At 49.2% G+C, this 19,734-nt stretch overlaps 7 protein-coding genes across 7 annotated transcripts; 3 read left to right on the forward strand and 4 right to left on the reverse strand.

Annotated features, from left to right (window-relative positions):
• Nucleotides 1-42: 42 nt before the first annotated feature.
• Nucleotides 43-2,927, reverse strand: BKA55DRAFT_538185 (uncharacterized protein; the record flags this gene model as incomplete). The annotated part of the gene is made up of 2 exons (XM_046190007.1): nucleotides 43-2,638; nucleotides 2,698-2,927. 2 exons carry the CDS (start codon nucleotides 2,925-2,927, stop codon nucleotides 43-45), a joined length of 2,826 nt encoding a protein of 941 aa, XP_046051379.1.
• A 2,419-nt stretch (nucleotides 2,928-5,346) lies between these two features.
• BKA55DRAFT_593029 (GAF domain-like protein) lies at nucleotides 5,347-7,371 on the reverse strand (the record flags this gene model as incomplete). Its single annotated transcript, XM_046195489.1, has 4 exons — nucleotides 5,347-5,699; nucleotides 5,765-5,852; nucleotides 5,964-6,068; nucleotides 7,369-7,371. The coding sequence occupies 4 exons, from the start codon at nucleotides 7,369-7,371 to the stop codon at nucleotides 5,347-5,349; spliced, it is 549 nt and encodes a 182-aa protein (XP_046051380.1).
• On the forward strand, nucleotides 7,103-8,756 carry BKA55DRAFT_565151 (uncharacterized protein). The gene is made up of 2 exons (XM_046192523.1): nucleotides 7,103-8,326; nucleotides 8,382-8,756. The coding sequence occupies exons 1-2, from the start codon at nucleotides 7,338-7,340 to the stop codon at nucleotides 8,434-8,436; spliced, it is 1,044 nt and encodes a 347-aa protein (XP_046051381.1). The 5' UTR covers nucleotides 7,103-7,337; the 3' UTR covers nucleotides 8,437-8,756.
• A 401-nt stretch (nucleotides 8,757-9,157) lies between these two features.
• Nucleotides 9,158-9,715, forward strand: BKA55DRAFT_593031 (SCP2 sterol-binding domain-containing protein; the record flags this gene model as incomplete). The annotated part of the gene is made up of 3 exons (XM_046195490.1): nucleotides 9,158-9,173; nucleotides 9,285-9,485; nucleotides 9,552-9,715. 3 exons carry the CDS (start codon nucleotides 9,158-9,160, stop codon nucleotides 9,713-9,715), a joined length of 381 nt encoding a protein of 126 aa, XP_046051382.1.
• Nucleotides 9,716-9,935: 220 nt separating this feature from the next.
• BKA55DRAFT_726121 (2-nitropropane dioxygenase) lies at nucleotides 9,936-11,527 on the reverse strand (the record flags this gene model as incomplete). Its single annotated transcript, XM_046201129.1, has 6 exons — nucleotides 11,141-11,527; nucleotides 10,542-11,078; nucleotides 10,460-10,488; nucleotides 10,324-10,421; nucleotides 10,093-10,272; nucleotides 9,936-10,044 (listed from the first exon to the last, which is right to left on the reverse strand). Exons 1-6 carry the CDS (start codon nucleotides 11,262-11,264, stop codon nucleotides 9,936-9,938), a joined length of 1,077 nt encoding a protein of 358 aa, XP_046051383.1. The 5' UTR covers nucleotides 11,265-11,527.
• BKA55DRAFT_331627 (putative voltage-gated K channel beta subunit) lies at nucleotides 11,448-12,976 on the reverse strand. The gene is made up of 4 exons (XM_046185718.1): nucleotides 12,668-12,976; nucleotides 12,462-12,616; nucleotides 12,197-12,397; nucleotides 11,448-12,138 (listed from the first exon to the last, which is right to left on the reverse strand). Exons 1-4 carry the CDS (start codon nucleotides 12,783-12,785, stop codon nucleotides 11,572-11,574), a joined length of 1,041 nt encoding a protein of 346 aa, XP_046051384.1. The 5' UTR covers nucleotides 12,786-12,976; the 3' UTR covers nucleotides 11,448-11,571.
• A 4,431-nt stretch (nucleotides 12,977-17,407) lies between these two features.
• BKA55DRAFT_593034 (kinase-like domain-containing protein) lies at nucleotides 17,408-18,888 on the forward strand (the record flags this gene model as incomplete). The annotated part of the gene is made up of 3 exons (XM_046195491.1): nucleotides 17,408-17,536; nucleotides 17,603-17,662; nucleotides 17,692-18,888. 3 exons carry the CDS (start codon nucleotides 17,408-17,410, stop codon nucleotides 18,886-18,888), a joined length of 1,386 nt encoding a protein of 461 aa, XP_046051385.1.
• Between the last annotated feature and the right edge of the window lie 846 nt (nucleotides 18,889-19,734).

The following is a 19,734-nucleotide window of genomic DNA, read 5'->3' on the forward strand; positions in this document are numbered from 1 at the left end:
TAATATTATACATTTCCTCTAGGTCTCGTTACCTTCGTTGATTTAGTATCCTCCCCTACGTCGAGACCTGCCTGTCCCAATATCAATTCGCTGCATCTCCTGCACCAATGCTAACTCCTGTCCTGTGCCGTTGGCACCGCTCATCATGGGCAGAGGAATCTTAGCTGGAATGGGAGGGCCGCCATATGCACCCCGATTCTCGTCTTCAAAGTCCCATGTTTCTGCACGAGGTAGGCCGCGAAGCGAAGCATTTCCGTATGGAGCCCTCTCCTGGTAATTATCCTTAGAAATCGGAGCCAGTGGACTAGAGGCTGCTGGGGAGTTGCCAGCCGAAGTGCGGTTGGTGCGCTTCTGAAGACGGGTGCGACCGGCCTGTGGGGGTGTGCGTGGTTCATCAGAGAATGAATAAGATGGGTTGACGGCAGACATAGAATGGCGCCCACTACGAGGGGGCCTGCGAGTGCTTGGAGGCATTGGTTGTGCCCCTGACAGCGGAGGTCGCGAGCGTGTCTCAGTGGGAGTAGACTCCGGTTGCTTCTTCTCTGGTTCAGGGGCCCATGTCTCCATAGGAAGATGGTCAGAAGGATCAATCTCCCGTCCGTCGTATGTGATGATTTTCTTTGGCTCCTCGTCCATGAAATCCGGTGATGGGCTTGCTCCGTCTTTGGACGAAACAAGGCTGGGGTTCAATGCATCATACGAGTCTGGTCCGAAAGGAATATCCGACTTTCTCCTCTGATCTTCGAGCGGTGGCGCAGGACTGACCGATTTACGTTTGATTCTGTGCTGTGTATTGGGGCTTGTGCGTGGGTCGGGCGAGATGGCTCGAGGTTTTACAATTTGTTGCTCCGGCGGGTTGTATGTGATAGCCCGCCGGTTGTAAGGCTGAACAGCATAAGCATGCTCGGGTGGCGGCTGGTTATATTCTTGGAAGGACTCGTTCCTCGGGCGTCCTCGAGGAGGCGTGTGCATGCTGGACATGCTCTGGGAGTGCTGCCTTCGGTCATGTCGGCGGTCCTCATATATTAGATCAGTCAGTTCCTGAGACTGGTTTGCATCCAAGCCGGGTACCAGTGCTGCTGGGAGAGGAGGTGGGGCATAGTTGTGTGGGCTTTGCCTATGCGCGACAGTCATGTCAGTCGAGTGACCTTGGTAATGGCCTTGGCCATGCTGGGGATAATAGGAATTATCCCCAGTGTTTCTTGAATAGCCTCGGCCATGAGATGGTGACACTGTCACCTGCCAGTCCTCAGGGTTGTGGTAATCTTGAGGGGCGTGCGATGGCGAGTAATCGTCCCGGAATGGGGCCGGAGCAGGAACGGGAGATCGCCGCAGGACGAGAGGTGCAGGGCTGGGGTTGTCATCGAAGCAAAGCTCATCGGAACGCTGGAACTGTGAGCCATTTTGTGCAAAGTTCTGACCTGGTGGGCCTGAGGCTTCAGGAACATCCTCAACGGTAGGCTGCATAGATCTGTAATGAGGATCATAACTTGCGTCATAAGAGCTATGTCTCGGCAAGCTATCATAGCTGTTTGTGTTTGGCGAAGTGGATTGATTGGCGGCAGGGGCTGAATCATACGCCCGGAATGCCGGGCGCCCAGGGTAAGCCACCATTGACTGTCTCTGAGCTTCATGTCTCAAAACGTCATGTCTCATCTGTGGCATCTTGTTTGGTGACGTATCGAAGCTTCCTCTCGGCACAAGTTCCTGGCCTGTGCTGTTGTGTCTGCTCCTATGCGCGGGTGGTGGTGGAGGACGTTCATTCTCTACTGGCGAGTACTGCCTGGGATCATCCAATAATGGCGGAGGCTGCTGATAGGGGTCCTGTTGAGGAGAGTAATGGCCTCTAGGATCCATCTGATCTGGCTGAGGAGAGTATTGAACTCGAGGGTCCATCAGCTCTTGTTGTGGTGTGTACCTTGAGTTATACTCCCGCTCATCGTACTGCTGGTGAGCTCCCTCATAAGGAACCATCGACCTCCGCGACTGGCGGGGTGCCTCACGAGTTGGTGTTATATACTCCTGTTGTACAGGCCCATGTGGAGATGTGGGATATTGCTCTGTGTGACGGCGCGATGAGTGTGAGGGCGGTGTGTTGTACTCGACAGCTTGCAAAGGGGACTGTGTTGGGACAAAGCTTCCTGAGTGCGAGGCTTGTTTGCCGTGAGTTCGTACAGGTGTGCGGTGATCAGGACCAATAGGTGTTGCTGTAGGCGCCACTAAAGGTGCTGGCTGGGGGGCTGTTGTTGGAGCTGGAACAGGGGCTGGAGGAGTCACAGCTGGAGCCTCGCCAGTAACAGGATCGGACGGCAAAGGACGTCTCTTGACGGGCGTTCTTTGCTTGACAGATCCCTGGTCAGGTTCGACGGGTGCAATCTGCTTTGGTTTCGGTGCAGGCTTGTCTGGCTTTGGTCGAGTATCGTAGAAAGTGATTTCGACTCGAATCTCTCCAGCATATTTGCCTTTGCAAGTTAATGTCTGCCAAAAGTCATTCTGGCCGCCCCCAGGCACAATGATCCCTCTAAGGTCTATCCATGACTCTCCAATCAGGTCTGTCCGCTTATCGTCTGTGAAGATGGATAGCTTGAGTTGGTAGTAATCTGGGCAGTCATGAACTGTGAAACGAAGCTCTTGATCCCTATTGCATCGATTAGTCTCAACTTGTCTTCGATAAGCTCCCCGTATTCAAGATCTTACCATTTTGGTGTTTGTCCACCTCTGACATCGGTCGTTGTCTTTCTGGCTTCCTTTCCCAATCTGGCTGCGCAGTAAGGGTCCTGCTTCCCGATCGTCTTGCGATTCGGTAAGTTCTTGGCCCGATCGACGATAGCAACCAGGGTTCCAATCTCTGGGCCATCCACCGCAATGTCAGCGAAGATGCCGGCAGTGTGCGCCGCGCTCATAAGATTCTTGACCTTGGCTGCCATTACAGCTATACGCACCAGCGCCGGAGTGAGAAGGCAGTGGGAAGGTTAAAGAATGAGGTGGTTGCTAAATCCAGGCCGTAGGTTTGTTTACATGGACAATTGCTGCTGTGGACTAAAGATAGCTCGATTTGGGTAGCTCGAAAGTTGGGTTGATGTCGGGAACGATAAACAGACTAGCGCAAAGCAAAGACGACGTCTGGCAGAGAAATCGAATCGAACAAAGATAATGAAAAGACCAGCAAATGAAGAGTTGAGAAGGCGAAGGTAAAGTTTGAAACGGACCAGAAGGCGTTGACTGACAGTACCAGGCCAGGCTAGAAGGAATTCGAGTATGAGGTGGAATTAAGCTTTCGAATAGTGAACTTTCCGCTCCGGAGTGTTTGGGTTTGGTATGAAATTAGTCGAGTCAAGACTGGAAAACAAAACAGGCTGAGTAGTGCAGCTACAGCGATGACGGAATGATAGACAGAGAGCTGCTCGCGACCAGAAAGTGCACCAACCCGAATCGTTCTTGACAGTCTGAGCAGTCCAGAATAGTGTAGAGTAGCTGTGATGTTAGTAAATCCTTGGGGTTCAAGAGAGAGTGTGAGGGTAAGTGAAGGAGGAGGGTCTTCTCTCTCCGTGACAAATGAACAGGAACGCGATGAAGCAGGATATCAAGACGTTGTATACGTCTGGCTTGCGTGTGGTTGGGGGCCGAAAGCGGTAGTCCAGTGGGGCTCTGTGGAACAATTCAAGTGGAGCCTCTGACGGGAGGCTGGGCTTGGGCTGGAAACGGGGAGGCTGGTGCAACTGCTCCAGGGGACGAATCAACCCCTAAAGCCGCTTATTCGCCAAACACCTCTGGGGGAGTTACAGGGAATCTATGCCCAGATTAACAGGGGATTCTAAAGTTTTGGCCCGTCCAGGGGATTGGGTCCTTGGCAGTTGTTGATGGTAGGAATTGGATGCAGAGACGGTGAGGTCGCGTCATGATAGGGCAGAATCTACAGGTATCAATGCAATGCAATGCAGTCCATGTCGATGTCGATGTCTCTTCCGACCTCCCGCTCTCATCCGATTCAGGGGATCACGGATCATCCAGGGACGGAATGACTGAGGTGAAGTGGCTCCCGTCCCTTCGACAATTCAGGAACAGGCATAGAGACAGACAGACCCAATGTTTTCAACTGAATACATTACCTTACTCGCCTTGCCCTAAGAGAGACCATTCGAGCTGAACTCATGATCCCTCCAATAGCTGCACTGCCTTTCACTCATTCACCACACCACATTCCGGGAATACGTAGAAAATGGAAATGGTACGCGCGTGTTTGGCGAAGTCACGGTCACAGCCACACAGTTATTGCGTACATCCAATCCTCCAAATACATACTCCCTCGGACTCGCGATTGCCAAGCCGTACGCTGACGTTGACGTTCCCACTCACTCGATTCATCCCATACTCTTAACTTGGATTAACAGTGATCATGGATCTTTTTACATCCCTTGGTTGGTGCTCAGACAATGGTCATTACGGCCTTGGCTAGTTGGTTTTTACTACCAAGTTCGCTTGCCGTATCGATTCTGCAAATCGAGCAATCCCTTGATCAGGCAAATAAGAACCAACCTTCGGACCTTATTAAAGCATGATCGTGCGCACCAGAGGCCCATCTAGACTACGGACCCAAGGGCAAACCGCTGAGGCGCCCTTAAACCCTAAAGCAGAACTGGGATAATGGGCTGGACGTTGAAAGACCCCTGCTCCTCACGAGCATGTCACTCATCATTAGTTGGCTCTTATTGTTGAAATAATGGTCCTCAACCTCTTCGAGTCTAATTGGAACAACGTCCCTGGCGAGATCGGCTCTACCGATTCGATGACCCACTGACTGATGCCACTATCCTGTTCCTTGGCTGGCTGAATTTGCTAGAAACAACTCATTTCAGCTTTTCATTATCATGATACCGGATCGGGTTTGATGTCACAGAATGTTTGCGGCGGTCAAGGTACCCTGTTGCCATGGGAGATAACAACATAGTATCACGCCCCTCAATTGTCTAGAGTAGGAATTCCTGAACTACTAAATCCATCACTCCGATTACGCCGATAGCAGCATGCCCATGTTTCACGCAAAAGGCCTATGTCATGCCGTAGCGCTCCAAGCTTGTGTGTTTCACACCATCTCCGTTTCTGATATAAGTGGGTAAGAAACAGAATTGAGTCAACGACAGACGTGCAGTATTGTTCGACGTCAACAACACCCAATAATTATCAGAACCTTAGCCTCGTCGAGATGATGACGGTCCAAACGCTACCTCTTCGGGCAAAGTCAACACAAACTCAATTCCAAACAGGGAGAAGAAACATCTACGAATACCTTCAGGGGAATGCTGGCAGTCGTTGATGGTTATATCTTGTTGCTTTTGTATAATGTCACTACCAGTCACAGCTCTTGGCAAGGAGAGCCGCCAGTTGCTCAAGATGAGCCTTATCAACTTCGTCGAAACCGTTCAGCTCAGCACAGTCGATGTCGATGATAGCCACCAGCTTCTTCGAACCGTCGTCCTGAGCAACCACAATAGGCACGACGATCTCACTCTTGCTATCTCCATCACAAGCAATATGTCCCGGAAACTCCTCCACGTCTCGGACTAGCTGTGTCTCTTGGGTTGCTGCCGCTGCTCCACAAACACCTTTGCCGAACTTGATGGTTTGGCAGGCAACCTTGCCCTGGAAGGGGCCTAGAATGAGCTGTGGGCCTTGAGATGATTTGTCAAGGACGTAAAAGCCTGTAATTGAACACAACATGTCGTCGTTACTGCTTGTGTTCTGAGACCAGGGGTTTGTAACATACCAGCCCAGTTCACATCTTTGCTCGGTGATTCCAGAGATTTATATGCGTGCCACAATAGGGAAGCAGCATTTGAAAGATTGCTGTTGAACTGTTAACCATAGCTTGAACCAGCGAGCTCTCAATCCCATACCAGACCTATTACAAACATGAATTAGAAGGTAAGTCCAGTAGTTTCAGCACCCGTGATTGTTTAACAAACCCAGTTACGCTGGTCAGTGATCAGGCCCTCAGCCTGCCAGAGCACTTGCTCATAAGCTTCCTCCTTTGTGACGCCCTCGGCAAAGTTTGATGCATCAGCATGAACCTGCAAGAGCAAAGTCAGTTTATGATGGGTCCATGCTCGACAATAACAACTTGAGAGTGAACACACCATCTTGCCTGTCTTGGAATATTCGAACAACTTTTTTTCCCCGCGGGATACTAGGGATCAATGCAGCGTTCGGAAATTCGATAATATAGACGAATATGTTCTAGAAGAAATTTCGAAGTTGATAATCGGAAACGTGGTGGAGTTGACGGGCTTGATCACCAGGATGAATTTGATACTCCCCGCAAAAATGTGCGTATCATTTTAGCGGCTTTGATGCTAGCAATTTAACCAACAAAACTTCAGCTTAATAATAAGCCCCAAATGTCACCTATTACTACTAACGTTTGATGCGTTCTACAGGTTAATGTATTAGTTCCAGGTTGATGATTTTCTAGCCATAAACTTGATGGCCAAAAGACCCGCGATAGGGTTATACATCGAATATGGGGCACAACGCCAGCTGAAAGACATCGAACAAGCTCACCATGATGTTCTATTAGATCTGGTTGGCGAAAATTAGGGCCCGACTGGCCCAGTAGTCAGGTACCAAGAGGCTGGTTGAAGGTGAAGCTGTCGTTACAGTTACAATAATTAGGCATTGCGGTGGCTGGTTAGAAACCTCCGATAATGCAAGGCGGTTGCCGATCCATTATCTTGTAGGCTCTGATGGCTCCCTTCAGCTTTCTCGAGGCTGGACTCAGGCCGGGCTTGCCAAGGAAATCGGATGATTTTCCTTATCCTGGGAAAATCACTCCATCTTCATACTGTTAGACATCCTCTTCAGGGTAATCCAGTCGTTGAGCCAGGGAAGATGACCCAAAAGTGAAGCCATAAGTATAAAGCGTGTAACGGAAAGTCAAGAAAGAGGAATAATTTTATTACTTGCAGTGCGTGGAAAATTATGTTATCGTTGAAGGTATATGGTTGTCTGTGAATTGAAGTTGACACAAGCTGCACTCATGGTACAAAGAGATACAATTATGCAGACAACAAATAATAACAAAGGACAGCAGAGCCAAATGAAGTTGATCCAATACCAAAACAAAATTGTTATTCCCGACTAAGTTTTAACCAATGACAAGCTACTATGTACAAGCAGATGTTATCTTTTATCATGATGGTTCCTGAAAATCGATCGGGCCCAATGGAAGGTAAGCCAGATTCGCCAACGTCAACTAACAGCCTGGCCAATGACGCAGTGCATTTTGGAATTTCCAACTCTTGGCCATCAGGGCCCATCCCCAACATAGACTTATCTCAACCATGAACTCCTTGACCATGAGCATTCGAGCGCCATGGCGACTCTGTCACCGCAGTCAGAATATACGCCATTGGCCCCTCTTGGCGACCACCCCCTTTGCACAGTCGCCAGCTGTGCTACGAATATCATCACGTTCCATCCACAATGACGGTCCAAAACGCTTGAATCCGCTGGTCAACCCCCCCGATGTCACGCGACCACCACCGCTGACGCTGCCTCGACGCAGAGATTTTGAATCGTCGATAAAATACTACTTCGAGCTAGGAAAGGGATACCTAAAATTCTACAAGGGGGGCATAAAAAACGTCTGGACGAGCCGACGTCTCCTTCGCGAGAAGCTTCAACGAACTCCAGCCGATGACCGACCCTCGATATTTCGACCACACTATGTCCCGAAGACGTTTTCCAGAGCAGATTGGGTTCTTCTCTGGAGAGTACGACATGATATGATCAGACTTCCTCTGTTCGGGCTTATGTTGATTGTCATTGGGGAATTTACTGTCCTGGTTGTTGCCTACGTCGACAGTGTAGTGCCGTACCCTTGCAGGATACCGACGCAGATATTCACGGCGCTCGAAAAGGCTGAGCAACGTCGCAAGGCTGCTTTCGATGAGTTGGAAGCGAAACATCCCCATGGTGTCCTTAGCCCGCGCGTCACCCAGGCAGTCGCTCGGTCTCACGTCCTCAAGAGCTTGCATCTGAGCGGTGCAATCTGGGATCGCTTAGGTTTTCTCCCACCAGGCATGTGGCAGGCCAAGGGACGATACCGCATGGCGTATCTGGAAGGTGATGACAGAAATATTGTTGAGGATGGCGGACCCATGGGACTGCACTACGAGGAGTTAAGAATTGCATGCGCAGAACGAGGCATTGACACACTTGGGAAAAGCGAGACTGAGTTGAGGGGGTGGCTCGGCGACTGGCTACGTTTGACAGCCTCTGAGGATATCGACGAAAGGAGACGACGTATGGCAGTGTTGTTCCTAACTAGGTATGTGCATTGAGTATGCGAGCGTCTTATTTGACACAGCTAACACTGGAACCAGACCAGAGAATTGGCCTCAGCATAGAGATTTTGGTGTGCCTGAATGGCAGTTGTAAGATATTGCGTAGCACATATGAAGGGTTGGAACAATACAGAGGACAAAAGTGAGCAGTGAATTGGTGTTCACGCGTGTGAATATAAACTACTCAGTCACTCAAAAGTGAGTGACTGGTCCCAGCTATTTGGGAACGACTTGGTCTTAAACCCACTAACAGTATCTTGGCCATTGGGTAGCCAAGTCGATAGTCAAACACCTTTAGTCTATAATGGAAAAGGACTGCATCTGTAATATATGGATTTCGAGTTTCATTGTGAAAAGTATGCCATAAGCTGACCTTGTATTCCATCATGTCAGCTTCATGACCCACGTATTTGAGCCACAGATGGAGTCTAGGTTCCGAGTTGGTCGGTTGCAGTTAATAAATGGCTTGGAATTGGCAAAAAGCACGTGGTCACCTTCTGCCGATGACTGACTCGGCCATTGAGTGTCTGAGAGCTGCCCCGCGTGCAGTCTAAACCGATTGTGAAGCGTTTGTGGGGGAGAAAACATGTGGATGATCTCATGGCAGATCCGCCGAGGTTCACATCACATGCAATATCACTTAACGTTACAGCGCGCCCCCAGATTCTTTGAAACTTCAATCCATCCATGACTATCTGTCGCGTTTAAAAACCTCGGCCAATTCCCCCACGTTTTCCTCACTTTTCCTTCCTACCTGTCTATTGTTTTTGATACTGTAATCTCCTATAAATCTATCCAAACCTTGAATCGCAGCCATGTCTCTCAAGAACGGTACGTCAAGACAAGCCCACCCCATCAAGATCAGCGTTCTGGGAACACAAGCTGCTCTTTCTTCCCAGTTCCTCGCCTTGAAGACCATGTAAAACTGACCGCCAGCCACAGACAAGTTCCCCGCCTCAGCCGCTTTCGACGCCATCCAGGCGGCTATCAACGCCAGTGATGCCGATCGCAAGGATGCCATCAAGCAGGGCAACGGCGTCTACGCCTTCACCCTCAAGAACGCGAGCGGTGATGAGGCCAGCTGGCATATCGACCTCAAGGAAACCGGCAAGGTCGGAACTGGCACCGGCGCAAAGCCTGATGGTACGTCGCGACTCTGACGCGCTCCAGCGCATTCGGAACATACATGACTGACAAATATGCCTCCAGTTACACTCATTCTCTCCGAGGAGAACTTTGGCAAGCTCGTCGCTGGCAAGGCTAACGCTCAGCGTCTCTTCATGGGCGGTAAGCTCAAGATCAAGGGCAACGTTATGAAGGCGACCAAGCTTGATCCTGTGCTTAAGAAGGCTCAGGACAAGGCCAAGCTGTAGTTGAAGCGTGCTTTTCGGACGTCTGGGTAGCATTTTCATTGCTTTTTGTATGATATCAACTTGCTGGTCGCTAATCGCTCCATACTGCCTGGATGCGAATGTATAGAGGAGTATTTGCGTCAATGTCAATTTATCATTTTATACAGTGAGACAGCCTATATACATATATACTCATTTCTCTAGATGTGTCAGCGTTTAAGTTCTCTTTCCATGTATTATCCTAGACGAGACCAGCCGCTCTTTGAAGCTCGCGCCGAGCCTGTTCGCGTACTTCACGAACAATCTCTCCTGCAGGCTGGACCTTGTTGATAAGACCAACACCAGTTCCCCTACTCATGTTAGTGTAGTTACACATTTGCAAGGCATAGGCTACTCACGCCCAAGTATTGACAACGTAGCGAGCCTCCTCCTCTGAGTAATCCTCCTTGAGGCTTCGTTGACATTCTTCCAGGCTTGCTCCCGCGAAGAACTTCTCATGGATAGGGCCAACAATGGCACGTCCGTCGTAGAGAGGGCCCCAAAGAGGGCTGTTGACTATCCTGTCATTGAAAGTGGACCTAAAGCATGTAAACCATCAGCTCGTTCTCTAGGGCAAAGCGTAATCATACTTGAAAGTTGACACGCCACCATCTACAGCCTCAAGGACTTTCTGCTTCTGGATCTTAGGGTAGTTTGATTCAGGCGCAATAGTGAACTGCAAATTAGTCTATCAGTCAAACACGAGCCGACTAAGCTCTCACTTACTTTTGTTCCCATAACAACACCCTCAGCGCCTATATCTTATCAGTATGTCTTTGTAAATCATGGTGTGACTAATAATACTTACCCAGAGCCAATGCTCCAGCAACACCTCGTCCATCAGCAATACCTCCTGCAGCCACGATGCTTATTGCTCGGTCAGGAAACTCTCTATCCAGCATATTCCTAACTTCAGGTACCAAGCTCACAATGCCGGATCCTTGACGAAACTGGTGACCTCCAGCATCAACACCCTGAGTCACGAGCACATCCGCACCGTCTTGGACTGCCTCTCGCGCCGCAGCAACATTACCAACCTGGACGAACACAACGGGAGGATACTCCAGAGCCTTGAGGCCAGGGATAATCTTACTATGAGGCCGAAGGTCTCCATCTGGAGCAAATAACCATATTGCAGCGGGACGATTCTTAACTATAAGTGGCAGAGCCGTCTCCTCAAAGTAACTCAAAGAGCTATGACTGGTTATGAAGCTAGCTCCGACACGGAGTGGCCCATCAGAGGGCTGGTCGGCTCCGAGAAGTGCCCGGACTTCATCAAAGTGGTCAACAAGTCTGTTGATGTGCTCCGAGCTTGGCTCGATGTAGGCCAACGAGGGGAGGAATCCTGTTATTAAATGTCAGATCAGCTTAAAATGCTATGAGTCAGATATTATGGAGTGAGAATACCAAAGCCACCAGCTTTTGTCACCTCAGCCGCCATAAGAGGCGTAGCAATGCCGAGCATGGGCGCATTGCTGATGAGGGGGCTCTTAACCCAAGGGAAACGGTTGAGAAGCTGTGAAGAGCTCATTTTGGTAATCTGGTAGAATGCTGTAAGTCCGAGCTTGAAGGGAGTCGACGAGAATTGAGTTATATGTACATAGAGCGGTCTAGCTGCACCTCATCCTTCGCAGAGAACCAAAACGTAACCATAGCCAACGCTGATTTGTCATACGCCCGAATACAATTAACAGCCGGGAGTTCTATCAACCCGCGATGCTGTTTGATTTCTCCGCCGTTACGTACATAGATAGATTGATTCAATTGGGATAAAATCTTTTCTCATAAAACAGTATGTTCCGATTTCGGAGTACCACCATCACATTAGGTCGAGTTGCTTAAAACCGCTCCACAACCTCTGGTGGTTTGTTGTTGAGAATCGTATCAATCTCCTTCAAAATCTCTGGCGTCAGCTTTTTGACAACAGCCACAGCTTTGACATTCTCATACACCTGCTCAGGGTTGCTAGCGCCCGTTATAGCAGAACTGACATTCTTATTGCTGAGTACCCAGGCCAAAGCGAGTTGACTTTGTTTGAAACCAAGTCTTTCCGCAATAGGCTTCAGTTGGTTGACCTGCTCAATAATACTAGTCCAAGTATCTTTCCCTGTCTGCTTCCAGAAACCATTAACCCACTTGATCTCTTCGTTGGCAAAGCGAGAGTCATCAGGGATGCCGTCACTGTATTTTCCAGACAGGATACCTTGACGCATGGGTGAGAATACAGTCAGACCAAGGCCAACTTCACGATACAAGTGGGCATATTCCTGCTCGACCTTGACACGATCCAGCATGTTATAGGCAGGTTGCTCCATAATTGGGCCTATAAGACCCAGTTTATCGGCATATCGCCATGCCTGTGCGATCTCATCGGCATTCCACATCGAGGTTCCCCAGTAGAAAGCCTGTTAGCTAAGTCAGTCCTTATGATCCAGCCATCACAGATGAAATGGTCGCTTTTACCTTTCCTTGATCTATAATATGATTGAACGCACGAACGATCTCTTCCATAGGTGTTTGGCGATCAGGCCTGTGTGCGTAAATGAGGTCGACATACTCGAGATCCAAGCGCTTGAGAGCACCATTGATCCCCTCAACAATGTGCTTTCGTGAAAGTCCCTTATTGTTGACTGGGTTGTCTCCGAATGCTCCTCCCCAGTAGAGCTATAAGGAGTTTCTTAGTATCGTTATCCAAAAGTGCATCTAGAGCACAAGTATGGTCATTTACCTTGGTAGAGACTACCAGATCATTACGTTTCCAACCGAACTTCTTGATAGCCTCACCCATCGCGATCTCAGATTCACCGTTGGAGTATTCTTCGGCACAGTCAAAGAAGTTAACGCCGCAATCATAGGCGGCCTTCATGCATTGAAATGTACGTTCTGTAGAACCAATCAGTAACTGTCCCCTTGAGTCCGTCCTTTTGAACCGACCTTTATCAATATGGCCACCATATGTCAGCCATCCTCCGAGGGAGATTGCAGATACCTGAAGACCTGAGCAGCCCAGGAAACGGTACTCCATCTCAGGGACATCTTCTGGCTTAGACATTGTCGTGACTATGACTTGATGGTTAGGCTCTAGAGATAGTGCTGATTGCGGTATTCGGAGATGGTGCTGCAGTTTTCTGTGTCAGTGCAAGCTCATCTCGAATGTCTGGCGGGATTTAGAGCTCTTGTAATGTCATCAGTAATCAAGCTACAACCCTTTTAGGTAGACCGATACCGTCGACTGTCCTTCCTATTTCTGATAGCTGTCTGACGCGGGGTATCCTTCATAATGATTTCTTCAATTGCTAGGTGACAACAAATGTCACAGCCACAATAGGCACAGGTTTTCCTTAATGCTACCTAGACCACTGATGAATAACCACCTCCTCTAAACAATAGGTGTAGCTCCTAATATCATTGGACATCGCCATTGACTCAGGACAATCATACAGTACTAACTCCGGTTACCCTGTACCGCCAGACTAATTCTCGTCTAATAACCACCAAGATTGATGATAATAATAACAATAATGATAATAGACATGCTATGTATTGGTAGCTGAAAACTGACACATTTGGCTTGGATATTGTCATATAACGGAGTTTCTTGCATCCGAAAATATATGATCTAGAACCTGAGGCTAGACCAGATGTCGTTATGTGAAACCCTGCTCTTACACATCAAGTTAAAAGTTCCAACACGAAACTTCATATTCCGCATCTTATTTACTACTATCCCTTGGCGAATGCCCAGCAATAGGGAACGGAACGAATGCCATTGTGTGTAGATTGTATCATACATAATATCACCTTTCTTCATGGATTAACTCGGCAATGCTTCGAACCAAGTACAGTTGTGTCACACTCATGATGATGTTTTCCTTCGATACCTTAGCAATGATCAGTAAGACAAATAATCCACTTGATGGCCTACGAATGCCTCAAGTGCACCTAAGTGACCACAGAAGTCAGTCAAATGTTTCGGCTGGCAAGAATATGATCGAAATTGCAATTGGTCGATCTTAAGCTGGAAGTCAAAATGAGACTGTCTATCTAGCTTCTAATTGGACCAGTGCGAATTTATGCATGTTTTGTGAGCGCTAATTTGGCATCCATATTTCGGAGATTTCGCAGGGAAGAGGAAACCAAATCTCCGAACGACGAGTGACGCGCGCCTGTTCCCCAGAGAGAACAAGAGAATAAATCACTAGAAACAGGGAACATCACCAATGACGAGGTTCTGTAATTGCAAAACACAGGCTCTGCATTCTGCGCGGAATCCCAACGCTATACTTAGGACCTAGGTTGGCATCAAACTGTAAGGGCTTAAAAACGTTGTGACACTGACCATGCAACGGCTTGAGGAGGCGAACTCAGCTTCAAGCACGTAGCACTATGGTTTATATTACGGCCCGTAAGCTGGCAAAAGGGTCATGTTATGATGTAGCATGCCATCATTGCCAAGGTACGTAGCAAGAGGTTTAGTTGAAATCACATGCAAAGGCAACAAATAGAATATAGCCACTGCAGTTTCACGTAAAGCAGTGACTAGAACATAGTTCACTCGACTCAGCCGCCCAAAGAGCCGTTGAATGAGCTGGGTGTGGCGAAGATTTACGTGTGCAGCGATTGTGTGCTGGCAATTGTGGCGAGTATTGACTCGTAAGGAACCTGTGGTTACTGGCATTTACTACGTACGGATACAGATTACAACAAACAGATCGATAGCGCAGCAAGGGACACACGACACAGAAAACAAAGGGAGGTGGATGTTGAGATTCGAGTTGATGAGGATAGGGCATAAACAAGGGAAGAATTAGAGCCGCTTCTAGCGGGGACCCCTGGTCAAGATATCTCTCTTCCGGGCCAGTTGCTCTGTTGGGACCAGGGTAGCTTAGCAAACTTGCATTATGTGTTTTGCGACGAGTTATTGGATAATTTCAGGCTTAGACCTTGCCTGAGGTACATAGTAGGTCATCATATGATGGCAACGGGGACACAAGTTGCAATTGCCAAGAACAAGATTTCCCTGTAGAAAGAAAGAAAAAAACCACTTTATAGAGACTATTGCTTCGTATACGATAAATGAAGTGAAGCAAAATAAGACTGGAAATAAGGATTGGAATTTGGACCGGATGAATGGGCAACGGAACTATTCCACCATGAGCTAAGTGCCATGGGTCAGTCCTGTGATAGACGGGCGCTAGCAACGTCTGAACTCTTGGTGTGGCTTGTTCCATCCCGTCGTGGATGCATGCTTTTCTTGAAAATGTACACTAACAATACCCTTTGACAGGGAGAACGGTCGAATGAATCGCTAGACTGGACGGTAATAGCAAGAGAGAAGAATCTCAAACGAACGAACGACCCCGAAGCTTGAACCTTGATATCCACTAGGCACATAGTTGAGAATGTCGCATCTTGCGGTCAAGGGCATGAGAAGAAGCGCGGCATTTTGTTGATGCGATGCAACTAGGAGTCTTGTGTTGTGTTGTACATACACGAAATAGTGCCAAGCACACATGCACAAGCACATGTACTCCGTACATACACAAGGATGCACAAGCTCCCCATGTACAGGTCGTCGATCTGTTGCTATCTGACCATGCTCGAAATTGGACTTCGTCTATTGACCGGCTGCAGGGTCTTGGGTGACAAAGGCTAGAAGCAGTTTCTCGCCGACAAGAACCTTGAATCTCAACATCCAAACCCATGTCGATAGAATCACAGACTAGACGATGGACAGCCAATATTAAAGCAAGGTACCACGCAGTACCTGACGAGAGGCTGGGAAATTGCCTTCAGGCCAAGGTAGAGTTTTGTACCCCGGCTCTGCCGTTGGGGTATTCCGAGTACTCCACTGTCTAGCGGGCAGCGCCGAGTCAAGTCCATTCATTCATTCTTCTGTAAGAGCACAGACGGACGCCCGGAGCGGTAGGAGTTGTACGGACGAATATCGTGATGAGATCACATCGCAAGGCCTTTGTTATTGCCAAAGCGGACGTTGGACATAAATGATCTGGTGATCAGTCCGTAAGACATCTCTATCAAGGCCCCATTGAAGAACCTGCGTCTGAAGTGAAGAGGCATGAGCTTGAACAACTACTCACCGATAACCTGACGTCGACGGCTGTGCTTCAATCCCATTGGCATTGTGCAGGTGATATCTTCAAGGCGTCGCTGGCAATAAACTTTCTATGCCCTTTTGTCTTTTGACCCGCGACTCGAGGTAGGATTGGATGCGACTATCGTTCCTTTTTCATGCTTGGGAGCGAAACAATACCATTGACTCAAGGGAAGGGAACTAGAGCTGCAAGAGAGACTCACGCGAAGGGTTGAGAGAGACTCTAAACTCCAGTTGATTTAGACAATTCTTAAATCAAACCTTGCACAGTGTCCTCAGGGTCTGGGCACGATGATTTGGTACCTACTATTGAGGAGTTTGAAATCGACATTTACTCCATGATCCATGAGTTTTGTATGGGCTGGAGAGGATGCTCACAGTGCTGAACCTTGAGCCTTAAACAACGGACACTCCTTACCTACTGAATCCGGTTGGTCTTGGTCTGGCCCAGACCCTCTGGAAGTCGGGGCTGGCAGCCCAAATTGATAGTCGACTCCTGGTTGGCGTATGCTTTCAGGCCCCTTCGCTTGTTTCTGTAGCGCTTCTATGCCTGTGGCTGGGGGGCCGGGGGTTCCCTAGCAGTGGAGTTGTCGCTGATTTCTTTGAGGTGAGGTGCCTGGGCTAGCCTGGCCTGGCGTTGGATTGGATGGCCTGGGCTTCTCGTTGGCTCAGGTCAGGTCAGGTCCGCGCTTGGGGCCGGGGGCAGGTGCTTCTACTCTCTCCCGTCCCAGTCCCATCTCTTGCTTCTCTTTCCCCTTTCCCAAACTTGATCTCCCCATCAACGTTACCGACGTCGTCTTCGATCTCTCTTGGGGCTTTCCCCTTCGACCGCCTTTCCTTTCGACTCGAATCGATCGCCTATGAGTTGCCTGATTCTATTCTTTTTTGGCATCTCTTCTGTTAATTGAGGTGAGTCAATTTGATTTTGACTTCGATTTACTGGAGGTGGTCTGTTCAGCGTTGTTGCGGTCCCTCCGACAAAGAGGCAGCTCCCGAGCCGTGGATATCGGGTTGGTTCCAGCGACTTGTTGTGCGTAGCACTTTGCCAATTCTTTCTGGCCAAACCGCTGCATTCAAACTCTATCAGCCACTACAAGAGTATGGAACGCTTGAACGATGTGTCGCATCCTTTCATATACATTGCGTCTAAAAGGATCTTCTCGGTATCGCCTTTGGGGAGTTCTACTGCGGCTGGCGGCTGGGGCCTTGGACTGGAAGTGTCTATTTTACCGCGCCTCCAATCAACATCCCAGTACCTTGCCAACAAGACAGCCCAACTTGGTCAATTCATCGCCTCATCCTTCAGTCGTCCAACCGCGAGCAGCGCCACAGCTTCCGTTTCTCTTACTTCTACTCCTTACACTCTCGTGCATGCTGCACCGCCATCATCAGTTTCATCAAAACTAACTGCTGCCTCGCGCATCTTCCTCGTAGGCATCGATTTATTTGCACCAGTTTCCACACCGAGCACGAGTTACGCCCTGACCCCGACGACCGAGCCTCCTGCACCTGTTTCGATATATTGCAACGGTGGTCCTCTGACCGCCTTCGCCGCCTAAATGGCTTCGTCATCATCCAACGTTGTCGGTGTTCATTACCGAGTTGGCAAGAAGATTGGAGAGGGATCTTTTGGTGTTATTTTTGAGGGCACCAATTTACTCAACAATCAACAAGTTGCTATCAAGTTTGTTAGTACAACAATACCCCGGCGTTTCTACGCTGCCATAGTGTTGGCATCGCTGACATTGCAATAGGAACCTCGCAAGAGTGATGCTCCTCAACTGCGAGATGAGTACCGGACATACAAGATCCTTGTGGGCTGCCGTGAGAGACCCGTTTCCAGACAATGCAGTTCGTATGTGCTAATACAGATTCAGCTGGTATTCCCAATGTTTACTACTTCGGTCAGGAGGGGCTCCACAACATTCTCGTGATCGACTTGCTTGGTCCTTCCTTGGAGGATCTTTTTGATCATTGTGGTCGAAGATTCTCCATTAAGACGGTTGTCATGGTTGCCAAGCAAATGCTTTCGAGGGTTCAGACCATCCACGAGAAGAATCTCATTTACCGCGACATTAAGCCCGACAACTTCCTCATTGGCCGCCCTGGCACCAAAGCCTCAAGCGTGATCCATGTTGTGGACTTCGGCATGGCCAAGCAGTACCGTGACCCGAAGACAAAGCAACATATCCCATACCGCGAGCGAAAGTCCCTTTCTGGAACTGCACGATACATGAGTATCAACACCCATCTGGGCCGTGAGCAGTCCCGCCGAGACGATCTCGAAGCTCTTGGCCACGTTTTCTTATACTTCCTTCGAGGTGGTCTCCCTTGGCAGGGATTGAAGGCGGCCACCAACAAGCAGAAATATGAGAAGATTGGCGAGAAGAAGCAGACAACTGCTATCAAGGATCTCTGCGAGGGTTTCCCCGAGGAATTCTCCAAGTATCTGACGTATGTCCGAAATTTGGGCTTCGAGGATACCCCTGACTACGACTACCTCCGGGAGCTCTTCACACAAGCTCTCAAGAACACTGGCGAGGTTGAGGATGGCGAGTATGACTGGATGAAGATTTCTAAGGATTCGGGAAAGGGATGGGATTCGAAGAACCACAGCGGCGCGTACCTCCACAACCCCAACGTGCGGCCTGGGCCCTCCCAGATGGAGCTGCACAGCGGCCACCGTCCCGGGAATACCACCTCTCACCAACAAGCACAAAACCTTACTGTCGGCCGTTTAAACGCCGCGCAACCCCCTCCTCCGTCTCCGATCAAGCAGATGGGCAAGCAGAGAGATCGGCCAAGCGCCCCCGGCGCCTTGTCAGCGCAGAGGGGGAGCGGGGTTGGGGGTCTTCGGGACATGGCCACGCCCACTGGCTCGACCCAGGCTCAGTTCCAGAACAGTGCCCAGAACCTGCCTCAGCAGCCGAGGACGTCCCAGCAAGGCCAGGCGACTCAGCCCGCCCAGGCTAGCGGCCAACAGGCCAATCCCCAGCCCAGTGGTTTCCAGAAGTTGATGAAGACCCTATGCTGTGGTTAAGCGTCCTCTGATATACAGCTAAGAATTTTCTTTGTTTCTTCATTGCTGCGGCGTTGTGCATCAGGATCTGTATTATGACGACAGACTTCGGTTCAAGAGGGTTGCCCCATTTGTTCAGAAACGGGACGTGGTTGATGGTTGAAATGCCCAGCTGAAGCTCAGTCCAGTTTATAGTTGGATGAGACGGTGGATGCCTAGGCACAGTAGAGCTTATCTCGGCCGAGTTGGCTTGAGTTACAAACAAAGTCCAGGGCCTTTCGCCCATGCATCTTGGTCACCTTCAAAAGCTCACTGTTTTCGAACTCGATCCCCATCATCTCGGCATTATAGAACCTTTTGGCCGCCTACGGACCGTTCTTACCAGTCGATATACTTGCATGACACCCTTTGGAGCGGAAGCAGATCTCGTTTGGGACTACGGCAGAGGGCGCTCCTTTCTCTTGTCTGACAAACCATTACGAAATATACTAAAACCACGTTTAATCTTCAGCGCAGCGCAGCAAGGCGCAAGGAGACGGTGCAGGGCAGCATTTTTGGGTTTGTTTGGGTTGTTTCTTCTCTTTTTCTTATGACGCTGTCCATAATAACTTTGTGTAATCACCTCACGAGACGAAAGCTACCATCGGGGGGCCTGATGTCACCCAGTCTTGCCTGGTGTAGATGGAGAGAGCAGTTAGCGTGGGGATGAGTTTGAAGTTTACAAGCTTGGTGATTTGTTGTGAAACGAAGATAGAGCACAATAGGGAGTTCTCGTTTTTTTTTTTTTTTTCGGCAATTTTATAATGGGAAAAGAAAAAGGCGTCGCCATCTTTATCACAGTCGTCAGTTCCACCCGTTCGAGCATGC

Source organism: Fusarium redolens, assembly GCF_020744475.1.
Source record: "Fusarium redolens strain MPI-CAGE-AT-0023 chromosome Unknown BKA55scaffold_6, whole genome shotgun sequence".
In the NCBI taxonomy this organism is placed as follows: domain Eukaryota; kingdom Fungi; phylum Ascomycota; class Sordariomycetes; order Hypocreales; family Nectriaceae; genus Fusarium; species Fusarium redolens.